Source organism: Phaethon lepturus, unplaced genomic scaffold (assembly GCF_000687285.1).
Source record: "Phaethon lepturus isolate BGI_N335 unplaced genomic scaffold, ASM68728v1 scaffold49097, whole genome shotgun sequence".
NCBI classification, from domain to species: Eukaryota; Metazoa; Chordata; class Aves; order Phaethontiformes; family Phaethontidae; genus Phaethon; species Phaethon lepturus.
The window spans coordinates 16,291-44,142 of record NW_010553550.1 but is presented as its reverse complement, the minus strand read 5'-3'; the positions used below and the strand labels follow the sequence as shown (position 1 = coordinate 44,142).

The following is a 27,852-nucleotide window of genomic DNA, read 5'->3' as shown; positions in this document are numbered from 1 at the left end:
CAAATTGTCTCAGGTGCTTCACTTGTATAATGAGGGCAGTAATATTTACTTATCACAGGAACGTTTGGAAGATAGAGTTGTTAATGCTTCTAAGTACCTTAGTCTGAAGAAGCAAATTGCTATAAGTATTTCAAAGAATGAGAGTTCTTATGAACTGATTGGTGAAAGTCTTTTTGTGTAAAGGATTTTATAAAGATCTTAAAATATTTAATTCACCATTCTTTTGTGTTCCAATAAAGAAAAGAGGTGTCTCTTAAAGCATTGTTTTGGGGCCATGTCACCCTATCAGAACATATTTTTAGGCATTTCTAGCTTTCCATTTTTATTATTTATGTGAAATTTGGTTTCTAGGTCTTGGCTTTCTCTTTCTGTCTGCTACTACTTTTCCTGAGTCTGATCGTAAAGTGCAGGATAGAAGAGAGCAACATAGCTCTGGTTCTGTAGTAGGAACTGTGGACACCATGCCCTGTATATAACAAAGGATTTAAGGAGACATCTCAAATCTGAAGCTGGGGATAATGATATCTTTATCTTTATAATGATAATGATAATCTTTAATGATAAGATGGTGCATTTGACTATGATCTCCTTTGGTTGCAAAGTTCAAACTCAGTTGTAATGATTGAAGCAGAAAAGGAGTTATTGAGAGATTTGTATGATTCAGATTACTATACTGATGGATGCGATTAACACAGGAACATTATCTGAGGCCTCGTGGCTGTTACTAGTAAAACTATATGGAAATCAACTGTAAACAAGTACCTGTTGCATTGCACTCCTCCTCCCCCAAAAAGAAGTATACAAGCAGGTGATGGGATGAAGGAGTGCACGTATATGTGGTGTGTGTGAAGTGAGATGAACTGGAGAGCTAGGGAGATGCTGAGTATAGGACAGCTTAGAGACAAAATGGAAAGAAACTAAAGAGAAATGAGGCTAATAATGGATGCAGTGCAAATGAGGAGAGCTGAAAATCATAGTTGCCAGGGCTTTACCTTGATATGGGCCGAGGATCACAGGAATAACACAGCTTCTAGATCAAGGTAGTGGCAGAAGAGTCAGTCTTATAGGTGTAAACTGCAGACACCCAACCCTGTGTTCAGTCTACATCCACATTTGCTTCACAAGTCTTCATTTTACAGGGCCCAGAGTTCCTCTTCTAGTTTCATATGTGCAAAGGGGGAACACTAACCTGCTTTTATATGAACTTTTGCCTATTTGCAGGTCATGCTGTTTTGGGAATGCATTAGTTTTTAGAGGGCAAATTGTGGTTTAGCCCATTGAGAATTATAGGGAGAAATGAGACTGGATGCAGGAGGAAATATGAGGATGAGAGGAATGGGAGGTGGGAGAGAAGGTGGGTCATAATAATTAAATGTTTACCTGTAATCAGAGTCAGATCAGGCACAAAGATAGATTGGAAGAAGTATTCAGATGTGGGGAGTGAATGAGAAAAAGAGCAAGGAATAGCAAAGCCAGCCTATGATATTTATTTATTTATTTATGGGTAGCTCCCATTTTTCAATGCTTTAAGCACATTTACTACAATGTATGTGCTTGATTGTCATCGCCATTTTGAGGAAGTGTTGAGGCTAGATGGTGCTACAAAACTAGACACTAAAAAACAAGCAGTTCTTAAACAACATAGGTGGGAACATGAATAGTAGATAAATAGGAGGTATTCCTGGTAGAGAGGAGGTCCATTGTATCATCTCCAACTAGGAAAAAGGCTAATATGGAAAGGACTGCCAGCAGAGGCGGTTAGAGGTTGCTCCTGGAGGCTGGTCCCCCTTGTACTCCCTTGCCACAGAACAGCTGAGGCTGGCAGGCATTCTGAGAGTGTCTAGTCCAACCCCCTGCTCAAAGCAGGGTGAGCTACTGCAGGTTGCTCAGGGCTGTGGCCACCTAAGATTGAATATTTCCAAGACTCCACAACCTTTCTGGGCAATTGTGCCAGTGTTCAATCACCCTTACAGTACAATTTTTTTCCTTACATTTAAATTATATTTCCTCTATTTCAGTTTGTGCCCATTTCTGCTTGTCCTGTGAACTCGACATGTTGAGTCACACTGCAGAGCAACAAAAAAGGGGTGCATGAAGGTGACGCATGAAAGAAGACACTTTCTGAGCTGTTCTGTGTTGCTTTTGAATACTGGCTTAATTGTGAAGACAGAGAAATACTGAAAGGTTGCAGTAGATCGCATGCTGTTTACAGTAGAGCAACATCTTTTTCAGGGAAATTATTTGGCTCTGGTATGTGAGTCTCAGTTGAATAACACCACTGGGGATTACGCATATATGTTACTTAGGACTTTACTGCACTCTTTTTACAATATCTGTTGGATTTTATGTGCGTTTCCTTCCATTTGTGTGCTTCAGCTTTCAAAGAGTGATGTAGGATTCGTCCTCTGATTGAGTTGCATTAATTTCTGTTAACGGCTTTGAAGTTTGAACCTTTTTTTTTCTTTTTCCTGAACTTGGGACAAACCCTATGTTTGTCCTGTATAATAGATAATACAATTACAGTGTTTCATAAAGTTCTGAATTTAAATGCCTGGCTACATTAGCTACTTATCAATTCTGTTAGCAGACGCTGAGATCTTAGTACAGTTGGATTGCCCTTCTTTGTTTCGTTCCTGTAAAAGCATTCAGTATTGAATTTTGTACAGCAGGGGAAGATTCACTATGGGCTCAGAGCCTTGCTGGCACAGAGAACTGTGCTGTAACTTTCCTCATAGCTCTTGTCATTCTACTTCCTGCAGTGGACCCATGCCTTTTAAAGCAGCGTGGACAGAATCACAAAAAATAAACTTGTGTGTTCCAGGCAAATGTGTGTGTCTAAAAAAACCCCACAAACAAAAACTGCTCAGAGGTTGAATAAGATTTTTGAAGTTTTCTGATGCGTATTTGAACTTTCCCCAAATCAGGCAAACTGCTTGTTCTTTCTTGCCCGATTTTGCAAAAGCACACAGGATTAGCCTTTTATCTACAGCTTCCTTGAATGCATGTGAAGATATCTTTGTTTTGTTTGTGTAGTCTCATGTCTTTACACTCTTTGGATCCTACTATTTGGAAAAAGCATCAAGAATAGATTTTTTTTTTTTGTCAGGTTCATGGCATTTCTTCTTTCAGAATGAACAAGAAGTGCTGTAAAGCCATTGTTGTAGCAATGTTGTTGCTGCATAGGAGGAAATGAGGAAGTACAAAAGTTCACAGGATTTAAGAAAAATTAAGACAAAAGGTAGCCAAGCTGCTTGAATATCTAGTAAAAGAAATACTTTAGGTTTTATTTCAATTCTGGGCCAAAGTTCAAATAAGATTGTTTTATTTGAATGAATGGGTCCTTTTTATATCTCTTTTTCTCACACACACACCCCACACCGCCCCCCCCCAATGCTTGTTTATCATCTCCCAGAATATCTGTAACCTGGGAGGCAACTTGGTACATTAGCCATTGATGCAGCCCCACTACTGCAGCTTGTGAATTCCCCAAGGTGTTTTCGTTATGGGTAGCTGAGCACACCTTTTCCAAGTGACTCATAGCTGTTTTCAGTTGTTCTCTTCCTGGAGATACTGTACCTCCTCAGTGCTTCCTCAGTGGTGTGATGTAAGTGTGCCTCTCTGTCTCACAGTGGACACTGTTTTAGCTTTTCATATTTATTTACTTTAAAACGTTAGGGCTATATTCAGTCCTCAGCCTGGATGATAATCCATTGTAAGGATCAGAATAATATTTATAAATAATGCCTTTTTTCCCCATAAATGATTGATGAAGTGAAATGGGAATGATCTTCTTTGTTTTGAAGTAGCTTTTTGTGCTGCCCTCAAAGCCCATTTTCTCCTAACACCTGTTGAGTTATCCTACATAAAAATCAGAATTGTCTTACTAAACAAGAGTCTCTCATTCTCTCTTTTTTGTCCTCTGCCCTGTTTTGTCCCATTTAATGCTGTTGACTTTGCCAGTACCAGAAACCAGGAAGAATTGGTGGCACTGCCAGTATGGAAATGAGAAACCAGATCTAGCAAAATGAGATCAGTCTCATTTCTCTGAGATTTAAAAAAAATATTAAAGTGTGGTTAAGAATCTTTCTGTTTTGTTCTGTTTGATTTTTTTGAGCTTCTTAAGAAAGGTACTGGGGTGGGAGCAATCTAACAGGGTCCTTTATGATAAAGTAAAATGGACAAACTATTTAGTAACTATTATTTATTCTAGGTCATTTTATTCTTAGTGTTAAAGGTTAATGCCACTTTTTCTTCAACTGCCTGATGTAGGTGAACACCCTGGAGCACAAAGTGGAGTAATGCAAATGTGCAAGAAGTATTCTAAAAAGACCTTCATGTGTCCCTGATAGATGACAAAATATTTGTAGTGAAGCTTCATTTCTTCCTGGCAGTTTGGCCAGCCAGTCTGACTGTGTTCCTCCTCCCTCTGCCAGCCCCTTTTCTTCTTGCCTGCTCTGACCATTGATGGTATGATAATACAGATCTGATAATACAGTCTGAGAACTCGGACCTTTTCCCTCAGATCTGGTTTGGATTTTAAATGTATCATCCTCATGGGTATGAGCAGAAGAAGGGAAGAAGATAGCCTGTGGTCATTGCACAGGCTCTGCACTACCACAGCTCCCCTGCAGAGAGTACACGGAAGCATCCGCAGCTGGAGGAGTTCATTTGTAACCCTTGCAAGGAGTGCCTGTGTTCATGGATTTGCCTCCACATTCAACAGGGCCAGCCCCAACAAGGAGACATGCCCTATATGGCCTTGTAAAGTAGGAGAAATTTTAACTTTGTTCTGGTTGGAAGACACTGTAATTCAAACTTGGAGAGAAAAACTCCTTAAAAATCAGTGTATTGAGTTACAAGAACCCTTTGTTTCACCTGGGAGCACTCAGGCAGAGGAGCTGGTGGCCACGGCTGAAACGTTTGTTACCAAAGGGCTTCCAAGAAAGGTTTGTGGCCTAATCTCTCTCTGTGTCCTTTCAAAAAGCTGCATTTCTATGATTTGTAGGAATTGGCAGCAGCAGAAAAATACCTCACAGAAATATTCCTTTTTCCACAATAGTGTTGGAACCAGAATTTCTTGACATCTCTTAACTTTTTTGGAGGAGGCCATTGCAGTGTTTCCCCCACGACTTCTAGTGCTGCACTGTTATCTGTTCTTTTCCTATGGCACGTGGGGATAGTACTAAGAGCAGCCATGTTTTAGGTCTTCAGCTGGCTCTGATGCAGTTGCTCATTTGTGGAATATCTCTCACTCTGGCTGCTTAAGGGTCAAGTTAAAAATGGCAGTCAAATTCCGTGTTTGTGGCTGCCATTAGCTAAATATTTCTGCCCATTGCATTCCTCTTGGAGGTTTCCTGTGAGCTCTCACAGCCCTCAGTCACTTTGGAGAGCAGTAGATAGCCTCTTCTGCTAAATTTCTCTTTTTCTGTGCTGCTGAGTGCCAGCTTGCTGGCTAGGCAGGTATTGTAACTGCTTCTCATAGTGCCTGAAGCTTGTGCATTGCGGTTGCTCTTGCAATGGCCTCTCCGTGCATGCTCCCTGCAAACATTAATGCAGGCTATTCTGCTGCCATCAGAAGAAGTTGTGCAACCTGCCAGTGGCACAGTATACCCCAGGTGCCCTATGGGTGCAGGTTGTGAGCCAGGTGAGTGGCACAGGGCCTGTTCCCTGCCTAGAGACTGTGAGTTTGAGTGATACAGCTGTTAAGCATGAAGGCGTCACCTCTGGCACATGAAATCTTTGGGCTGCAAAAGTATTCTGGGTAAGTGTGACTATGCACTTGCTCTGTGCTGACACGATCCCTTAAGCAGATACTTTTGGCCCCTGTTAGAGGCAGGGTGATAGATGTCCATCCAGTTGGAGTGACATGGCTGTTCTTGCATTCTACACCTGCTGCACACAGGAAGGCTGGCAAGGGAAAATTTCCGTCTCTCTGTCTCTTCAGCACCCTGTTACTTTGGTAAAGAAGAGTGTAGAGTAAAGTACACATGGCTTTATTTCAGCAAAGTAATAGTTTGTAATTTCTTGTAGTTGATTTAGGGTGCAATTCACCAATTCGCTAGATGATCTAGCATGAGTGCAGAGGAACCAGAGGAAATACCCTTCCTTTTCCTCCTTGGCAAAGTAGCTTATACCTGGGTCTTGCACATGGCATATGCTACAGGCCATGCGGTATGCACAAGAGGAGCATGACAACAGAGAAACTGAGGAGCTTTTATGCTTTCAGGCTGTTGGATCATACTGTTCTGAGGCCACAGAGAGACTTAGGTAGTTTGAACACCTGCTTCTTCCTTTGGTGTGTTTGGACAGTTCCTGAGCTCAGGTCAAAGTCTGTGTGTTTCTGCAGGGATTGGAAGCATCTGTCCAGTTGCGTGGTTCAGGCTCAAATGTGCCAAATTTGAATTGTGAGGAGTTGATATTCCTGAGAGAAGGGTGAGATTGTCTTATTCTGCCTTCCTGTACCTTCATTCTATGTCAGCAATCCAGCATAGTGCTGGTGTTGCCTGTGGCAGCTCTGGGCTGACAGTTGTACCCTCGTGGGAGAGGAATTCTTACTGTGTGTTTGCAGTCTTTATGCATCTGTGTACTTTGAAAAATGTTCATGTCACAATAGACATTCAGTATTAATCACAATGACATCACCTAGCATTTAAGTGCTTAGGTACTGCAGTGCTGGTAACTTTTGCAAACTTTGACTTGTTCCCAGCAGCCAGGACAACATGTTTGCTAAGTACGAGCTATGCTTCTACAAACAGGTGCTTTGATTGCATGAAGTGTAAAGCTGAGCACTGTTCTCACTGACCACTACTCGTACAAAAAGGATGTACATGTGCATTGTTGCGTACACCAGCTGGCCTTGGAACAGTGATCTCTTTGCCACTGAGCTCCCATATTTTGTGCGCACTAAATTAATTCCTGCCATTTATTACTTGCCTTTTATGTACAAGGCACAGAGCTTCTGAGAGTTTCCCAGTGCCTCTTCCAGCTCTTTTAACTCCCAAGTTAACTTAAATTTTAATTCGGTATTTCAGAGTTAGCTAGTTAGATACCTTGTCTTTTTCCAACTCAGTCCATTGCAGCTGACTACTGATAACCTTTCTCCTCTGTTACAGTTCTGAAAATGCATTCAGGACAATGAGCAATATTATGGAAATGCTTTAATTGAAATGTTTTCCTTCAGTTCAACAACTTGGTCACCAGTTTGTTATGCTTCAGTGTAAGAGGGGAAAAAAAAAGAACCTCAGCTACAGTGGAGACTTCAGAATTCAGTGTTTATTACTGTTACCTAGTCAAAGAGCTGTCTTAATGTTTAAAACTGAAGTAGTGTCCTTACTAAATGGGGGGATTTTCAAAAGGGGAGGAGGAAGTGGGCTGCATAGAATGGATCGTTGGTACCTAAAAATGTTGGTATGCTGATGGCATCCTTTAAAAAAAAAAAAAAAAAAAGGTCAGTGAGCCTGACTCTTTTTACACAATGGCCCTTTTATACTACCCTGCCAGTAAATGAGTGTAGATGGGAATGGGAATTGGACTTGTTTAGATTGATGGGGGTTAGCATTTCTTTGGGGAGAGAAGTGCAGCAGGCAGAGGTCCTGCGGTTGGCTGTGTCAGCTTCCATGTGCATCTAGGAAAGTATAGTGACATGGGAAACTAAATCCTCCCAGAGAATAGGTGGAACCTAATCCTGGCCTTTAGCTCCTCAATTAACCTTGGCACTGCAACACACTGGATTCTGGATGAGGGAGGCATCTTAGAGTGGTTCTTAAATAGCTTCTTGAATAGGGGATGAAATATCAGTGTTTTGCTGGAATACTGCTTCCAGCCAACGTGTCAGGACTTAAAAAAAGGTAACAGAAAAAGCTCCAGCTAATAAGGTCTCTGGTTGAACCTGCTCTGGACAAGATATGGACCAGGACCAGTTCTCCTAGGTGAGTCTTAGCTACAAAAGTGTGTGGAAGAGGTAGTTTAAGGAACTAAAATTTCAGAGGGTGCCCTTAGCTGCATTTCACATGTACCTGACTGCATTGGCTGGTGTGTGTGGAAAGCACAGAAGGTACAGCAAGAACTATTTTGCTGATCCAAGTAGGAAAATGGCATGTGCCTAGTGTTAGATACAAACACAGGATGTAGCCTGAAATGATGAATCCTTTTCACACAGACTGAGGGGTTAATGTACATTCATGTTCGTGTTCACATGTTCTTACACATTCCTGGTGTGGTGGGTAGCTTGTCAGCTATAGGCAGGTAAGTATCTTCCTAAATGTGACTCAAAATAGTTTTCTGCTTTGTTTAACAGAACTTTATGGTGTTTGAATATTTTTATTTGTCCAGTATAGTCATAGTTTAGTCACTTAAAAAACAAATGTGTCAATTTTTTAAATACTTCATGGCTTCACTGCTTATGAGTCACCTTTTGAAAAGTGATTGTAGCACTGACACATTTCTGTTGTTTAATTTCACTAAGAGGCGTTGCTAATCATGCAAAATAGGTCTAAAATATTAAAGATGGAAAAATAAGAAAAGTTAATTTTGCATGATTTTGCATGATTCCTGTAGCCAGACTGAACAGATTCACTTTTCCTTTTCTGCAAAATAATGTTTTGTAGTCCTTTGTGTCTTTCATCTGTCTTCAGCAGTAGTACAGGTAGTTGGAGAGTCCTTGTACTAGCATCACTTTAGCTGCTACTTTGTGAAGAAAATTATGTTTTCTTTTCTTCTTTCTGAGACTGACTGTAAGGAATTTGAAGACTGTTTTGTAAAGAAGCATAGCATGTGGCAGTTTGTATTGAAAAAACAGCTCTGAACCATGAGTCATGCAAAACTCTTAGCACAGAAGGTGAATGATATGTTATGTAAGGGTGATAGGAAATGTAGTCATGGGTCAGGACTACACTGAATAAGGTCTTGGATGCAGACTGGAGAGATCGTAGCCAGAGGGCTGATAAGCCAAGAATAAGATCAGATAAACCTCTTGCAATTCATTCACTGAGCTCAATAAAAAATACAGGTAATAGTTTGAGAGACAGATGGGATTACTTCTTTTTTTAAAAACAAGGCAAGATCAAAGCCTGCCTTCATTGTGGGAGAAGTTGGGCTAAGTGAGAAATGATAAAGAAGAGCAAGGGATGGGTGAAAAAAGACTAAGAGAAAGTAGTAAGAGAAACTAGGAGGGGATATCTTTGGGTCCAAGTGAGAAGACTAGAATAGGTGAGTAGGTAGGGAATTTCTTAAATTGTGATGGGGAAAAAGGAAAAGGTTGTAGTATAGTTAAGGAAAACGTCGTATAACTAAGGGAAGGTAATTCAAAGAAGGCAAAAATCACACCTTTTTCCAGTTTGGTAGTGGAAGGATTGACTATATTTGGAGTAGAAAGAGAAGAGAGGGGAGGGATTAAGATAGGAGCCCAAAGTGGTGTAGGAGTTGCTGGGATTGAAGACGCAATAGTTAATTATGATGAGGAATGTGGGACTAACTTTGTCAGCTGGAAGGATGACAGAAACAGGGGTAGTGTGATTTCTTGTCCATCTGGGGTTTGTCCCAATCTGGCTTTGAAAGGGTGGCCCCTGATGTCATGGAAAGGAGCAGAAAAATCAGTGGGAAAATGAAGAAAGGAATGAATTGGTAACCCTATCAGATGGAAGTAAGAGAATAGGCAGGATTGAGAGCTGTGGAGAGTATCAGCTCTGACAAACTCTGAAAGGCCAGATGATGTGTCCCAGAAGAATAGTGCAAGAATTTGTTCTAGGTCAGGCCAGTTTCAGGAATGCATCCTTTGCAGGTATTTTGCAAATGTTGCCAGACCTAGTACCAGTCTGAGCTCTGTAACAGCAGAGTGAAAGCTTGGGAAGCTGGCTTTTCTCTCCTTTCTAACTGCTGCCAACCTGAAATAAAGCTCTTGCAGTCAGTGGCACTCTATGGTTGTGAGGCTGGTTTGTTAGTGTGGAATTTGATACCAGAATGTATTTATGTTTCAAAATAACATCATGGGACAGGGGAAGAAAGCTGAGCTTCTGTTGTGAGAGACGTCCTGCTCCTTAGCTAATAATAGTGTCCTGCAGTCACCTGTCTTTTGTGGTGCCTCTCACTGAGTCTGTATAGTCATGAATTCCAGCATACCTTTTTAAGAAAACAAAGCAAAAAAGAAAAAATTAAAATATCTAAATGTAAACCAACCTTTACCTTTACCTTGGGGTAAACCAAGGCCAGACCAGTGACAGTGAGAATCAAGTAGCCAGGGCCAAGAAATGTGCCTCTTGTGCCACAGCCACTACCGGATCAAAAAGGTAGGAAGATGAGAAGGCTTATTTTGCAAAGCTCCGTAGATGGCACTCTAGCCTGGACCCTAACCAGGACACTTCTGTTGGCAAAGGCTTGCTTAATCTGACCTGTGCTATTCACGTGTGGTCACCAGATTTGATGTGAACACATTGAAGAATACAGTAACAAATGCAAACAGCAGGCGGACTTTCTCTGAATATTTCAAGGAATACAATGAATTTCAGTGTGTGTGATATGTACAATTAAAATCATGAATGCAAAAAAAAAATGAGGCCTCTCCCACCCACCACCGGCAAATAATTGTGTACACAGAAGCAGCTGATTAGAACTGTGGATCAGCTCTGTTAAATCAGAAGGATGGATAGTTGTGTCACGGTGATGGGTGCTGCAGGGTTCAGCCATCAGTAAGAGCAAACCTTTTTTCCCTAGCCTGGCTGCTGTGTCCTAATGCTTTTTTCAGTGCCGGAAACACCACTGGCTGAAGTAGGAGCTACTAGTCAGTGCAGAACGGGCACTGCGGTAGAGTCCACAGATCCTACATTTGTAGTGTGCATGGAAGAGGAGAACTTTGCCCTTGGCCTGTAAATTACAAACTTATGCGTAGGATTGTGTGCAGCTAATTTTATAAGAATCATTACAGGTCCTCTCTGACGTTAGGTGGCTCTAGTAGTTATAGCCAAGATTGTAGACTTTTTTTTTTACAGAGGAATGTTCCACTGCATTTTATTCCTCCTTGATTTTGTATGAAGTCTGCAGAAGAGCCATGGGACTGAACACAACAACGTAACCAAAAGTGGGAAGGTTTGTAACTCTTTGAAATGTAAAGGGAACAAGATATTTAATAATGGTCTTTTGATTTGGAATATTCTTTTTCTGTTTTTATCGGAAAGAATGAATTCATTGGTCTTAGACACTTGGATATGGCATTTAGATATCGTCCAGTTCATGGCACTGAAACACCTCATTGTTCATTACCTGTGTCTTATGGAACAGACAATAGGAGAGTGATAATGTAAACTGAACAATAACATTATATTCTTCTCTTCCTGTATGCCACCATGTAAATTGTGATGTTAACACTGTCCATCACCAGATTCTTGCTAAACTTACTGTGTGATCATACTGCAGTTTTGGACTAACACTGAAGACACATTGGTTTCTGGATTTGTTACAGCATAGGTTTGCACACTGTCCTTCATGTGTAGTCTGTCACTGTAATCCACAGCTCATCTCTTTTGTTCCTATTTAAATGACTGTCCTTATCATTGCCTAGGTCGCTTGTTCCTTACCTATTATCTTTTAACCTTTTTTTGGATGTTTTTTTGCTAGCATACAAAAATGTAAATTTCCACGGTAAGCAGAACTGTTACATTAGGGCAGAAGGGATAATCTCCTTTGAGTGTGATTTTGCAGTATAGAATTTTTAATCACCTATACACTTTGTATAAGATAATGGTTAGCATTTTATTTCATGACATTAATTCAGTAATCATTAAGTATAGAAGCAGCACTGTTGCTCTGGTGGTTTTTTATATCCTATTACTACAGAAGGTACCTGAATTTAATTCCAGTAGTAGTAATTCTCTCCTTTGTCAATGTTACCATATTGTCCTTGGAAAGGAGAGTATTTCTAAGGAAGATTTCTAATTTCTAGACAGTGAAAATATTGGTAATTAAATAGGCAATTAAAGGGAAACTAATCACATGGATATTTTGAAAATAGCCAACTTCCTACACATGTGAATTCACTGTCTTTGACAGCACTGAGAACTGCTTTGTGCAGATACAGCCTATAGACTTCTGCCAATGCACTACTGTCTGGCAATGGGGACAGAAGTTGTTGCATTTATTCCTTCCTGTAATGGATGGTAAACAGAAAAATCTTTTCATATTTGCACCTTGTTGGTATACCTTTCTTTGTTGAGCAGCATCTCTCTCAGAAGAAATGTCTACAGTCAATGATCATTTGGCTGTTTAATGGTTTTCTTCAAATTCTCTTAGTTTAATCATGTTTTTAAGAAGTCGTGGGCTTAGTAATTTTCCAATCTTTTAACACGGTTGATTTGTTTAATAAAGGTGTTTTGAAATCAGAAAAGCAGTTCTATAACCTAAATTATGACTTCTTTGCAGAAATATATTAATGGTTAGAGAATGATTTGCAATAGGACTGCTGGATGAGCCAAGACTGAAGGAGGCTTTCTTTGTGTTGCAGTAAGTAGCACAGTAGCTGGACCTACCCGAAGAAAAGCTATTGGAGATAATTCGTAGGAAAGGAGACTTTAGAAGAAAAACTGAAGAATGTATTGAGGAGGGAAAACTTACTAAGAAGGAGGATGTAGTGAAATGTGAGATAAGTGAGGAGAAAATTATCATACACCTTCCTATGTCTCACCTAATGGTTAGCTTTCTGCTCTCCATTTACGCTTCTATATTGCTTTAGTGCTAATCAATACAAAACAGCAGTTACTTGGATTTTTCTTGCCACACATATTATAGCTGTTCACATAATTTTATTACATTCCGTTTTATGAAGAGCTCAAAAAAAAAAAAACCCCACAAACAAAAACCTTCTCTTTATTTAGGGCCAAATGGATATTCCTGATAAAAAGTATGCTCAAAGGCCTTTCAGTCCTAGGAAAGATCCAAAGACTGGAAAATCATATTCTGCATCAGTGGGTGCTAATGAAAGTCTAGGTAATGGCACAGGCAATCAATGGCATCTTTTAGTTGCTAATTTACAGTAATTTACATATGTATATTTAAAAAATTTATAACACATTTGTTGTTATGTTACATAGGCTAAAGTACTCAGAAAGTGACACCTTTGAGTTGTTGCCTAGAGGTACTTCATGTTGTCTTGAATGAATTTGCAGTTTCTTTTCATGAATAGTTTGGAAATGTGCTGGTTTTGAGGAAGCCTGAAGAAAGATCCACTTGGATATGTAAAAAAACTGGAATTAGGAGCATGCTGTGGGAGCTTATTAATGATTCAGGGTGGTTGGTTTCAGTTTCCCCTCCTTCCTTTCACAAGGCAAAATCTGATCGATACTTTTCTTTCAAGGTCACAACTGCTGCTCAGTCTCTGTCCTTCTCACAACACTTGTCCAACCATATGAGTGTTTTGGAGGATTTAATTACTAGTTTTATCGAGGTTGTCATCAATAACTCTTAGCATAATCAGGCTCGGACAGAAAGTGATATTACTACAAGAGAAGACTCTTCCCTGATGCAAATACAGGGGTGCTGTGCTCGTGAACGGCTTCCTGTCAGTCATGAAAGGGGCTTTTCCCCTCCCTTCCTTACCCCAGTAATCCTGTGGTTGCATTACGGATAGGAAACCTGTGAAACAGTGGCATAATGTATCTCATATTTGATTTTGCAAGATTTGTAAAACAGAGTTGAGGGTGAGAAAATTAAGTTTCTGTCTTTGTGAAGGACAAGATGTTTCTACTGCATGGGCGATGATATGTCTTAATGTGTTTTGGCAATTTGTTTTCCAGAACTGCTAGTGAAAGGTCTATTTAAAAAAAAAAAAAATTATAGTTTTTTTTGTGTATTTTTTGGGTACATTTTGTTCCTTTATTTAGAAATCGGTTCAGTGTAGAATAAGTAAACTTGTTACATATTCAATAACTAACCTCACTTCCTGAAGTTACATTGTCAATCTGAAGGGGAGTACCAGATTCAATATTTTAATTGCAGGAAAGGAAACAATGTTCTTCTAATGGGGGTGGAAACCTTTGTCACTGTAAAATAGCTTTCCTGTTTTGAGAAATACCATAAGCAGTCACTCAAAAATACAGAAGAATATCTTAATACTTTGCTATCTTTTGTTTGGAATCCTGTTAGAGTATTTCTCAGCCAAGCTTTCTGAATAGGCTGCTAAAATACAGGTTTGATGCTTTGTCAAGAGGCTTACATGCTTCAGTTTTCACATAGATACCATATTGCTGAACAGGATCTTCTTTTTGAAATTTAAATTCTATAGTTTTAAAGTGATATTTAAGATGTTAACTTGAGTAGAATGAGCTGGATGTATTTGTAGGAGCTAAAAAAGTTGATCCAGTATAATGTTTATGTTGGCTAAAAAATAACAAATAAAATTTAGGGCATTATCTCTTCCTTCTGCTGCTTTTTAGGAAAAACTAGACAGGGTAAAGGTCTGAAGTCATGACGGAATTCAGAGTTATCATAACAATTTCAAGAGCAAGCTCCTGGAGGTCAGCTTTATTGTAGAATATATGAACACAGTTAATCATGCTTGTTGAACATGATGGATCCAAACTTGCTGTGGGTTGTAATCCCTAGTCAGTCAAAGAATGTCCACAGTTCATTTTGCTCATTCTACTGACATCATATTTAACGTAGCTCAAATCAGTTTTATATATATATCTATTCTATTGATTTTATGCTGTTCATAAAATGCTAGTAATAGAAAATCTATTTCTGTTGCTTTTTTGTATGGGACTAGTACCTTAATGTTAATATAATTTCCAAGGAAAAAGCTGTTCAGTGACTCATATTAAATGTGTTGGAGGGAATTTGTATACACCTGTATACAAATGTGCAGCTACACAAATTTTCAAGTGGTATAATTTGAGTAGATTAATTAAATTGAGCCGTGCCATTTGGCTGGGGTTTGCTTTTATATGTTTTTTTTAGTCCCTGTGTTGAATTCATAATGTATGTCTGGGTCTGCTCACGAGAGATCCATTGCTTTTCCATGTGAAGTTTATTTTTTCATGTTGCAAAGAATACGTAGCACTAATAAAAACTCAGGACAGAGAGGCTTAAATTTGCAAATATTTTGTTTATGTTCATTGTGATGCTTCATGCTGAACTACCTGGACTAGAACAGGAGGAGACATGGAAACCTGTGGTTTTACTACCTTGGTACCTCCAGCTTTACAGGAAGCAGCGGGAGAACACCAGGGTCTCTGGCACAACAGACAGCAACTTGCAGAAGCTTTAGTCAATGCAAATTGGTTAGAAGTTAGTTTCGGTACTGGAACTGAGGAGTAGGGCCAGGTGCTGAACAAGCTGTTTTGATGTTAGGTCTTCTGAAGGTTCCTTAATGCAGTGAATTACTGACTCGGCTGTTAATGAATTGGGTTTTTTGTCTGTATATGATCCCCAAGAAAAGCAAAAGTCCCAGACAAAAAAACATAAACCCCGAGCAAAAAAGTGTTTCATGCAGGGTGACTAACTATTGACCCTTGACTTCAGCGGGGGCTGTCTGTATCTTAAGTTTGTCTCTGCAGGACAAGGATATATACCAAGAAGAATTTTGCCAGTGACTGCAGAATATCTCCTCACTGCTTATCATAAAGCATGGTATTACAATTTTTTCATAAATACTTTTAAGTCAAGTCATGCATATTTCTGTAGCTTTAAAACATATGTACAAGCTGTGTCTGGTAAAGTCCAGTCCAGAAAATACCAGTTAATAGTGACAGCCCTCCTCGTGGTATAGACTGTTAACTGTGAAAAATGTAAACTGGGAATAATCTAGAAGAATCACAATGGATGTTTTCTCTCCTGCAGAGTTAAGATGCAAAATAAAGCAATTGGTGAAGAAATATAAATATAAAAAAAGAGTACAATTGGCAGTTGCAAACCAAATCCTTGAAAATTGCATTAATGGTAATGCATTCCATTCCAGTTCATGGTGAAGTAAAAGGAGTTTGTCTGGTAGATCAAATACGGCTTTCATTACAAGACTGCGACAATGAAAGTGAGATGATAAAGCTATTCAGACTCCTAACCTATAAAGAGCAAAGACTATACTGTTTTTAAATATACCTGGTGAACTTACAGAATTATTTATTCTTAGGACAGTTGTCATTATAAAATACTACATTTGTTTTCAGTTCCATTTACGGGATTTATCTGTCCTATTATGTGTATGTGTGTGTACATGTATACATACATTGTTTTTTTTTTTAAAATATATGTGCAGTCAAAATTGTGAATAATTAATGATGCATATTAAATTCCCCTATGAATCTGGGAAATTCTTTCTATATAAATGTCAGGGCTTTGAACAGGGCTTGAAAGGGATTTTATTCTATTGAAATATTTGATAAATTGGGATGGACTAAATAACAGTCTGAGAATGTAACTTGCTGTCTTGTTTTGCTCATTACAAATAGATTGTGAAACAATTGGTAAGAATCCACTTGGTGTAAGCAAACCCAGCTGTATATGGAAAAGTCCCAGGTATCATGTTTAGACTAATGTCTTTACATGAGTGGGTTTTGGGTTGTTTTTTTTTTTTTTTTTTTTAAGTTTGCTAACATGTTTTAAATCATCATCTTATTTTCCAGTCCAGACAAGAGTAAAATCACAAGAGCTCTCAAATACCTGTTAATACATTTTTCAGACAGAATGTCAAAAATTGCTTTCTGTTGCATCAATATTGATTCATGGCACCAAGCCTAAATAATTAGATCTGGCCAAATACCAAGCTTTTGTATCCTACATTACCAAAACTGGTGCAATTATTTTGAAAATTGTTTAACCAGTTGCAATACTAGCATGCATTTCACATAACTGACTCACCTCTTCCATTGTACTTGAAGTAATCAGCAATAACTCAATTTTGTATTATCTGTTAAGTGGTCTCCCTGGAGAGAAGGCACAGTGTGTGGTTTGCATGTACGATGTAATTTCACTCAGTTCTGGGGCAAAGCACAGCAGTGTTTGAGGCTACCAGTATGCCATCAAAGCAAATGGGGCTAGGGTACATTCTCTGGCCCTTAGGGAAAGGCATAGATCATGTCCATATGTTTAAAACTATTCTCCCTCATCCCTCAAATAAGGTGGCCTCATACATGCTGTGTATTGCAAATAATTCCTGACCCATGCACTCCTTTGAACTGTACTGGGACATTGGGAGTGTGCTATTTATCTTCTATAGATTAAATAACTGTGGATAAAAAAAAAAAGATACACCCTTGCTCAAGCCTGTGTTCTGGGCCTTTTTTATTTACTGACACAAATGTGCCCTAAGCCTCTTTGTCTTTGAAGTCTTTAGCTTAGTAGATGGGCCTGGAAGCAACTAGTCTTGAACATCCCATTTACACTAAAGAGGTTTTGACTTCTTAACTACTGTTTGGATCCTGTTGTGTGGTTGTTTCACATCTGAATTTGCACTGTTACTCTGGTAGGATAGAGTCATTCAAGCTCCAGTTTGCAGCAGCCTTGCTCCAAGTAAGTCTGAGTTTGGGCAGGTGGGGGTGAGATGGGAATCCCATCTCATGAAAGGAAGGCAGGTGTAAGCCCTATTGCTGATTCTTTCTGCACTGGCAGTAGCACAAATGGAGAACACCACTCGGGCCAATGCTGGCAGCATTGTGGCCAAAGCATTGCCAGGTTCCAGGGGTTCCTGACCTGCGATTGTTGCAGGCTGGGACATGTTTAGTTTCTGGAGCCCAAAGGCAGGCAATCATTCTGTTTGCGTGACCAAAGAAGAGACAGGCATCTTGGGTTGGCTATTTATTCATTGAAAGCAAGGGGATTTGACTATGAAGACTGAGAACTCTGGATTTCTTAACAGTGCCTTTAGGGGGAATTGTCACCAAGTAAAGAATCAATCTCTTCTTTCAGAAGAAGTATCTCTTACTTCAAATGCATTTCAAGCTTTTTGTTAACCTTAATATGGCTACAAGATCATTCTTTCTGTAGAAAGAGAGAAATTCAGAAGGCACACCTTGACAATGCCACAGAAGTAACTGAGCAATAGCATCATTATTTTCCTGGTTCTGTCCCTACAAAGTTATATGATGGTAATATGATTGGGAGTGGTTTTATTTGGTTGGATAACAGGACAGGAGCTTGTTCCACATTCACAGAGAGGGAAAGGATATTTCTATTGCTGTTCACACATCTTGGAAAGTTGTGTTCCTAGGGTTTCAGTGGTAGCAGACAAATAGGATTTGAACAGGACATAAAGCATACTGTGTGCCAGACGTGGATGAGAAATCTAGCAGCTCCAGTTGCAGGAAAAAAGTTTCAAGTAAGAGAACAGTCTTATTCACTTACTTGCTAATAGCCTCCCCTGGCAGTTATGGCAATAAACGACTAAACATGGTATCCATTATAGGCTCATGTCTAATTTATTTCATGTTAATTAAATTTATAATTATATGGTATCATTTAGTAAAATTGTTTACTTTCTCCTGTAAAGTTGCTGAGTCTTCAGATGGGGCTTTTTGGCTGTAATTTAGGTGCAATTAGCCTTTTAAATATAGTATGTGTTTTGTTCTGTCAAAAAGGTGCTGTAAAAGGTAGCATTCATAAATACATAGAGTGAGATTTTTCCCTTTTCCCAAGACCATTTTCCTTTTTCATTCCTTGGTGTATCCTGTGAAGAGTGCTCCTTTGAATGGAGATCCATTTTATGCCCATGTAAAACTGAGAACAGAGTTTCAGACTGGAGTAAGTGCATTTTTTTTTTCACTTTGGCTCCAAGTAGCTGTGATTCAGAAGACTCAAACTTCTACATTTAGTACTGTGTTGTGCCGTATTTTTCCTTAAAAGTATTATTCTCCAGCAGTGTCTTTGGTGTGATTCCAGCTTACTGCAATATCTGGGGAGAAAAAGTCCCTGGAGCCTTTGAAGAGGTGTGGGACCTGAATGTATATAGTTCAAGCTGCCTACAAAATATGTGCCAGACTTGGAGTTGGCTTCTCAGGAGTGTAAATCCAGACCACAAGGTTCATGAGGAAACATCCCGTGCCTCATCCTTCTCTTACGTCAGAGCCCATGTGTTGCTATGGAGGAGGACTGATGTAGATAACGTTCAGTGGAAGGCAACTGTAAGATTGTCTCTTCCACGTGCTGTGACATTAGGGTTTGTTGTAAGAGATAACTAGCAGAGCTTTTGGGGTATTTTTGTTTTTTCCCTAGGGGAACTATATCTTAATTTCCTATCAATAGAGTATTAGTGGGGTGAAATACTTGAGCCAAGATTTTTTCAAAATGGGGCAGTGATCTGTGGCCCTGAGACCTTAAAGTCTGCACAGGATGGAGAAAGAAAAGATGCACAGAAATGATATAGTAGTGTTCATGGAGCAAAACAAGTAACCGGACTAGCTGGGATTTGGCTCTTGGTTGCTTGCTGTCAGTCCATTATCCTGATCATGGACCACACACAGATCAGTTTTTTTAAGAAAAATCATTAATTGCCATAGGGAAGTGCTTGACTGTAAAGGAAGGCAGTTGAGATTAATGAATTAAAAAAAAAAATTGTTTTACTAGAGGCATTCAGTGATTAGGATATGCATCTTGTATTCAGACTTCACAGACTTCACAGACTCAAGGTGAAATGTCGTAGAAAGGAAGCTGGAGTATTGCTCAATAACATCTACAAGGCCTGTAATGATCAAAGGAGTTAATATTGTTCTAAGGCAACAGTAAGCAAAATAATCCCATTATAAATGAATATATATGATATAGTTCCGTAACTCTTACTGGACTGGAATTAGAAACATTATTTCCCTAATTTGCATATAAAAAACTGTCTTGCCAGTTCAAATTTGAATCTTATCTTTCATATCAAAAATGTGGAACATCTGTTGATCCTTGGAATTATGCAAGCTAACCTGATGGTAGAGTTGGCTTCAATATTCAGGTAGACACACAATGGTTTTGAAGTTGACAGTTACTCTCTTTTTCAAAGGAGTAAGACATAATTATGCTGTGTCCTTCGTGTGCTCTGATCTTCTTTCTTGTGGCTGTAAACTGACACTTGTCAAAAGTGTACCTGTGTAGTAGCATTTCTGTATTTTACATGCATACCCATTAGTGTATTAAACACAAATGCTAGGGATTTCATAAGGTAAACAGCCTTTTTTCTTAACAGCTTTGACTTTTCAAGTGCTTGCAGAAAGCTTTGAGAAGGCGTTCCTTGATGTATTGATTGATCTCTCAGGCATATGGTGTTTCATGCAAATGAAATGTATAATAACCTGCAGAGGTCCATGTTTTAAAATGTGTATGCAGATAGTAATTGCTGTGCCCTTTCCTATGAACTGGATTTCTGTTAATGTGTGTTTTCAGTGGTCCTGTGGCAAGCTGCTGTTACTGCAGTTCTGTTTCTGAGTCTGAACAGTTGCTTATTCACACTTTCTCTTCTTCACTCTCCTGACTAGCTCTGAGCACTGGTGGTTTGAGCTTCAGCTTTTAATGTCCTTGACTCTCACTAGTCAATAGCAAGCAAAATAACTACAGCATCAGCATCAATACTGTAAAAGGAAGCGTCTGTTGGATATTGTGCTGGAAGACATGAGCGTAATGACTCTTCTTCAGAAAGATGCAGTATTTTCTCCTTAAGAGTGCTGAATACAAATCTTTAGTTTTCTGCTGCCTGCTTGGAAAATTAGCACATCTTCCAATGTATCATACCAGGAATAAAATAAAAACTCCAAATCAGACTAAGGAAAAACAGATTAGGATATTAAGTGATCCTTGTTAGAAATGTAGAGGACTGTTAGTCCAAAATACTTTTGGCCTCTAAAATGCTGAGTAGACAGGTCAAGTTTTACTATTTCTTGGTTCTAACTCATTTCACAGTGAGAACAGCTTTACTGGGTTCTATACTGAAGTACATATAATTCTGTTGGACCCCCTTTCTCATTTTATGAACTTGTAGATCAGTGAAACAAACCATTAAATAGATTGTATGCTGCCTGCAACAGTAATGTTAATGGCTCCAATTTTATTAAGCTCATTTGGAAATGGCATACAGGTGGCAACACCCATAAAATGACAAACTATGTGTCCTTATCTGTGGATCATAAATTTAAGCATTAGAGGAGAACCTTCTAAGATATTGCAGTATTTTGAAGAATTGTAAAGGAGAGCAAAAAATCTTAAGTTTTGGGTTACTATAAATAGTCCTGAAGTTAATAAGATACTGTATCGTGCACTGCCTTCCTGTTGTTGTAAGCAACTGGAATGCATAAGAGGGTCAAGACATTTTATCTTGATGTACAACTGATAGACTGTTTAATTATGGTTCTAGTTTTGCCAATTACTAAGAAGTTCAGTTAGCCACAAAAGTCATCGGGGGATGGAACACCTCTCCTGTGAGGACAGGCTGAGACAGTTGGGGTTGTTCAGCCTGGAGAAGAGAAGCCTGCGGGGAGACCTTATTGCAGCCTTCCAGTACTTAAAGGGGGCCTATAAGAAAGATGGGGACAGACTTTTTAGCAGGGCCTGTAGTGACAGGACAAGGGGTAATGGTTTTAAACTAAAAGAGGACAGATTTCAACTAAGGAAGAAATTTTTCACAATGAGGATGATAAAGTACTGGCACAGGTCACTCAGAGAGGTGGTAGATGCCCCATCCCTGGAAACATCAAGGTCAGGTTGGACAGGGCTCTGAGCAACCTGACCTAGTTGAAGATGTCCCTGCTTATTGCAGGACTACATGACCTTTAAAGGTCTCTTCCAACCCAAAGATTCTATGATTCAATGTTCTTGAAAGTGAGACTAATGTGAAATTTGGATCCAGAATTTTCTGTGAATCCCTGGCCTCTAATGAATTAAGAGCATGTCCAAGTCTTAGTGGTTTTAGATCTCTGATTTTCATTTGTTTGTCTCTTATCCATGCTTTTATCTTTAGGTAAAAAAAGTAATATTTATGTGTGTCATTAGAGCTCTTAATGACATGAATGAAAAATACTGTCTTAGTGCCTCATGAGGTAAAAGCAACGTTTAGAAATAAAGAAAAAGTTGTAGTAAATGTTTATGTCACTGTGCTCCGAAGCACAAGGCAGTATTGAGCCTGGTGCATGCAAAACCTGCAGAATCCTAAGAAAAAGTATAGATTTCTTCAGACAATTTTATCTTCTCCTGCTGTGTAGGTATTGCTCTAATGAGTCAAGGCGTTATTCTTCTTTGTGCAATAAACATTCTCCAGAAACCTATCCAGGAGTCTCTCCTTGCATTCCAATAAAAACTAGCTGACATTTTGTCCTCAGTTTTCCACAGGATTATCCAGCACTGCTCTTTGAAGCAGTGGCTCAGATCTGAGAAGCAAACAAAAGTAGGAATGAACAGTTTAATTTAATTTTCTACTTGAAATCAGAAACTGACAAATTTGATAGGAATACCTTTATAAGTAATGCAGCTACCTCTTCTCTTCGCTGTCCTCCCTTCCTTCCAATCAGCAATTTGAGCTTTCTCCATATAAATCACCACTCATTGAAAAAGACCAGAGATACATGTCATGTTATGCTCCATTTCCTCCAAGCTGGAAAAAGTAAAAATGTAGACTGATTTTTGTTTCAAAATACTCTGTTTGATCAAGGTCCCAAGTAACATTCTGCTTAGGATAAACCATATGTACTTGGTGAAAAGAGAAGGTGTAACTAGACTTAACATCATACAAACTTCCAGTTTCTCAGATTGTGCTTTCCCCTTTAATGCTTGAGTTTACTTGCATGATCTCCAAATCTGTGCAGCTCATATGTAGAGACCTATTTGGAGAGTGGGATGTGAGTATATGAAACTTAGTTTTGAATTCAGTTAAGTCATCGTTACAGGAAACTTTTTTTACTTTGACAGAGTTTAGAACCTGTTTGTAGTGACCGAAAAAGTTTGCCTGCAGACCTCAAATTTATTCCAGTTCATCAGAATATGTTATTTCAAATCCTGTTGGGGCATAAAGGATTTCAGACAACTATAATTTATCCTCTCACTTTGCGGAAAGAACTTCAGAAGATGAAGATGTCAGAACATTTTCATTCCTGAATGACTTAGGAGAAGGCTTGTAGGGAACATAGCCAGTGAGAAGGGGCGTGATCAAGATTGTATGGGACAGGTAGAAATTGAGCCCATGGATGTGTGGCTATCCCCATAACAGTGATGTTCCCAAATACAGCAATGCATTAGAAGTTATGTTGCCTTTAACTTCTCAATTCTGTGTTGTGTGCTGGTTCAAGGAGGAAAAGATCGGCTTTTTCACAAATAAAAAGGATCAGGTTTATGAAAGGTTCTTTTTTCAGAATGAGTTCAGTATGTATAAACATATGGCTTTTTTGCTATTATACTTTTCTTTTTCTGCTTTCTTTCCTAATGAATAGAAGAGCTGAAAACAATTGGTCTTAAGGGCATTTTATCCAGCTCCCAATGAGAGTAAACTTTTAGGAAGTTATGGATCATCCAGTATCTGAGATACAGATTTGCAAAGCTCATGAGATAGTCATCTGTGGTACTTCCAGAAAGCCAACTGTAGGATTAAAAAAAATCCTCACTGTTGGCTCAGCAGGATCCATATTGATAACATAATTCAAACTACACATTCTATAGAACAATCTCTTTGGGGGAGATCAGTTAGACTTAAATCTGATGTCCCCAAAATAGTGTATTGCAAAATCATTATAATGTTTGCTTTAAGATTAATAATGAATACAGTGCTCACTTGAAAACTCTCTGAATGAAGAGCTGATATTGGAAATAAAATATCAGGAGGTTACATTTGAAACTACGTATTATTTTCTTTATTGTCTTGGACATATTTGCATCTGAGAGAGACAGATACATAATGTTCCCTTAAAGGATGAATGAAGTTCTGTCATTCCTTCTACAGGGAAGTTGGATATCTTTTTTTCTCTCTTCTACTTTTATTTTGAGTTTTTTATTTTCATTCTTCAGTGTACTTTCCTCTGCAAGTCTGAGTGGCAGCTTACATAACAGCAATTTTTCTTTAAAACTAATACTAAACTTGGAATACAGTGCCCCAGCAGCAACTCAAGCCAAAATCAGGCTTTGCCTCAACCTGCCTAACTGACTCCTTTTGAATGCTGAGAAGCCAGATGAGAGGTTGGCAGTTAGGACATGAGAAATCATCTAAATACCCACTGCCCATAGTGTTTTGCCTCTATTAGCTCAATGCCTCCAAACAGAGAGCTAGTGTACAAATTAAGTCCAGATCGTCTGCTGCTTAATGGGTTTGTAAATTTTTCTACCTTTCCTGGAATGATTTTTTTAAAGCACTTCTGTTCAGTTTCTCAGTCTGTTGTATTTCAATCCTTTTTCCTTGATCCATTTTACCTGTGCCCTGTCAGAACCTTGCTATCCTCCCTGCCCCCCCAAATTCTTTATTTCTGTGTCCTTTTCTTTTCTACATACTTCCCCTGGCTGCTTTTCATGTTTCAGTGAATAAAGTCAGTAGACTCCTTTTTTTTTTAACCTTTTTCTTTTCTTTCTTTCTTTCTTACTTTGTTTCTTTCTTTTTTTTTTTTTTCATGGGATCCCTTCTATTAACCATTCTTTCCTTAAAGAAGAAAGTTGTATTTATTGTGATTAATTCTTCTGCCTTTGATAGGACTTGCATGGCTCCTTTGTGGACTTCTTGACTCCTGTAGACTGCTCAGGTCTTAGGCCTGAGTCTTCTTCCATATTGGTTGTTTTAGACATCACTGCTGACTACTAGAGTTACTAATATACTGATTGCTGATGCAACTAAAAATGTAAGCAGATGTATTGTCTGCCTGTGTTTTGCATAGTACTGTGCACTTAATAGTTTATCAGTTAACAAATTCTCAAATGAAAATTCAGAGAGGACTTTAAATACAGCAATGTGATTCATTGTGATTGCAGCAGACGAGGTAAGGTACAAACTAAAAGGCCAGAAAGCTTTCACTTGCCATGTTTTGCTTTAGTGTTAAAAGTGTGGTGTAGATGTGTGTTTTTATGTAAATACATATATCTGTCCTTTGATTTAGTGTCCAAGAACTCATGGAATCTCAAATACTTAAGAAAACAAAATTCCACAGAGGAGGTCTGAATGGCCTAGGAAATTTGAAGGAAATGTAGCTTCCAATTCTAGACTACCAAAACCCTAATGATATTTCTCTTTTTCCATCTAACCTGTGACTTCCAAACATCCTTCAGAAAATTACTTAGGCGATAATGATTAACTACAGTGACTCAGTAAAAATACTGCAGAAAGGCCTGGAAAAGCCTGCCACCTTTGTACCACGTGCAGAAACGGATCCTCAGTCTCCCTCAAACCCTGTTAGATGGAGTTTGCAACATGTGTATACAGTCAGGAAGGTCAACATATTTTATAGCTGTGCATTTTTCTTGACGTTACAGTAGGCTTTTAGGGCTGTGGTGTTAATCACTGTGTGATGTAGTGAATTTTCAGTGAATGATACAGTTTTGGTTTTGAATTATCGTTGGGAATTTAATGGTAAAGCAAAACTATTTTAATTCCTTTCAAGATATTTTATGTAAGAGGAGGCATTAGAAGTAGCAAGGACCCAAATGATTTAAGCTTCAGGAAGAGCACAGATTCCAACAATAATGTAGTGTTCCTTACAAGTTCTTAAGATACTCATCAGTACGTGTGGATATGACTGTGAGAAACTCATCTTCTCAATGTCAGTCTAGCCTAGAGCTGTCCTCTCCAGGTAAAACAGTACCTGTGCAGAAGTCTAGATGTTCTGAAATGGTGCTCACTTCAACTGATACTATATTTTTGTCTGTGAATTAGCAAGGTCCCTTTGTTTTTTATTTGATGCCTTACACTAAACCTTATCAATTGTTTCAGAGAAGAGGAATTTTGCCACACCCTTTTGGAAATGTGCAGTGGCTCAAAGCTAGCATGTTCAGCTTCTGAGTGTGCCGTTACCTACTTGCAGTGTAGAAGTACTAAGAGTGCCTCAAGGTTAGAACAAGTAAGAAAATGCAATGTAAATGAATTAGTCATTGTTACTTAATTACTAACAGTCAAATTCAACTCCTCTTGAAACTGATAGTGTAAGTTCCATTCATTTAAGGCAAATCAAGATTTGCCTCTGAATTGTAATATAAAGTGCTGTGGAATATAGATAAGCTTTCACTCTTCATAAACATTGAGAATTTACTAAAGCAAGGTAAAAAAACCCCAAAACTACTGATGAAGTTTACATTTGCAGGATAATAGTACAATTCTCACATGTTTTTTTTAAATGTCATTAGAACAAGTAATGGTGACTGTCAACAGTGATGTACATAATAACTCAACTGCATCAGATAACAACAGACTGGGTAAGACAATGCTCTTCTAGGAAGTATTTATGCTATAGAGTCAGATACTTGGATTTCACACAGGGCCAAACATAGCCTTCTTTAAAGTTATTAGCCTTAGATGGTCAGGTAATGTTTGAGGGACAGGTGGTGTACACAGTTTCTCCATCTCAGAACAGAACATGACCCAGGGCTTTTTACTTGTGTTTCAATGTGCCATCTTATTTAGTTGTTGATTTTTAAGTTCCTGTTGATATTTAGAAACAATAAATTTTAGGATAATTAACTAATACTTCCCCCAGCTCCACTTTTTTCTGCCGTTATGAAGTCATTTAATGACATTAAGGGCAGGAGCCTGTTTGGAACAGGCAGAAAGGATGATGTGCACAGTGCTAAGGCGTGAAACAAAGGTTGCAGAAGACCCTTGTGTTGTACTTACAGTAACTCTGTGGTATAGTAGGTTTCCTTTCACCTAGCTGATGGACCAGACCAAAGACACCCAGGCTTGTTCACCATAGGCCTTTGCGCAAGACAGGACACATGACTGAGGTTTTTCTGACCCATGCATCAGTCCCTGGTTGGAGGATTCTAGATTTATTGGATTACAGCTCAATATAAGTGTTTTGATATGTTAAAGACAAATGAGTAACACGCCTTATATGTTTTTAATTAACAAATAAAATCATTGGCCACAAGATAGAGCTAATGTTGTCATTTTCATAAATTCATGTACTGTTTTTATTTAACATTTTATGTATGCTTTAAATGCGTTTTATGTTTATGTGTTTGATTGTCAAATATTCTTTTGTGTTTGGACTTCTTTATTAATTTTTCTTTTGACTTTTTTTTAAAGCATGATTTCTCATATTTTATTTTGTTTCTTTTAGGTTTTGTTTTATTTCATAAGATCCCACTGGATGGGTAAATGAAATAAAGAAAAGATGAGAGAGGGGCTGTTGAGCTTGTGGAAGCTGTATGCTGCACACTAGGGAGTGGACAGTGTTCTTGCCCAGTGAAGTGTCACCTCCCTTGGACTTCTCTTTTAGACATTGGTTGTGTTTGGAGAACTGTAGAAGTACATTCAAATCAGTAGCTGTTTTTGCAAGAGCAGGGCGAAGCCAAGCCCTGAGGCAGCTGTAAAACTCAAGAAAGTCCAGAAATAAGCTATCACACTTTTTCCTATTGCCTTATTCTCACTGTGTCTTCCAAGATGACATTGAGATGAAATTACGTTATGTTGTTTCCTCTGTCAATTTTTTGCTGTTTGAACTTAACTGGAAAGATGTTGTTTTTATAAATAATATTTATCAAAGGTGAACTGCAAAGTTGCTTTTATTTTATTGCATTAGTGGCTCTGCAAAACTTTTACAAATGCTTAATTTGAGTGTGTGTGTGTGTGTGTAAACTCATTGATTTCAATGGGAATGCTCACATCCTTAAAGTTAAGTTCTTATATATTTTCAGGATATGGCCTTAAATCCTAAAGCAGTAAATTACAGAGCTGGCCATGCAGATCTTATTTCTATATGTGGTTCCACTGACTTTACGAGG

General features: G+C 38.6%; 1 protein-coding gene across 1 annotated transcript in view; it reads left to right on the top strand.

Annotated features, from left to right (window-relative positions):
- Positions 1 to 27,485, top strand: part of LOC104624253 (BDNF/NT-3 growth factors receptor-like) — a gene marked incomplete at its 5' end in the record, with an annotated part of 51,127 nt that extends 23,642 nt beyond the window's left edge. The window contains 3 exons of the mRNA XM_010291567.1: positions 15,941 to 16,012; positions 26,254 to 26,322; positions 27,189 to 27,485. Of these exons, the coding sequence (XP_010289869.1) occupies positions 15,941 to 16,012; positions 26,254 to 26,322; positions 27,189 to 27,226 (179 nt within the window). The remainder of the gene's footprint in view (positions 1 to 15,940; positions 16,013 to 26,253; positions 26,323 to 27,188) is intronic.
- Between the last annotated feature and the right edge of the window lie 367 nt (positions 27,486 to 27,852).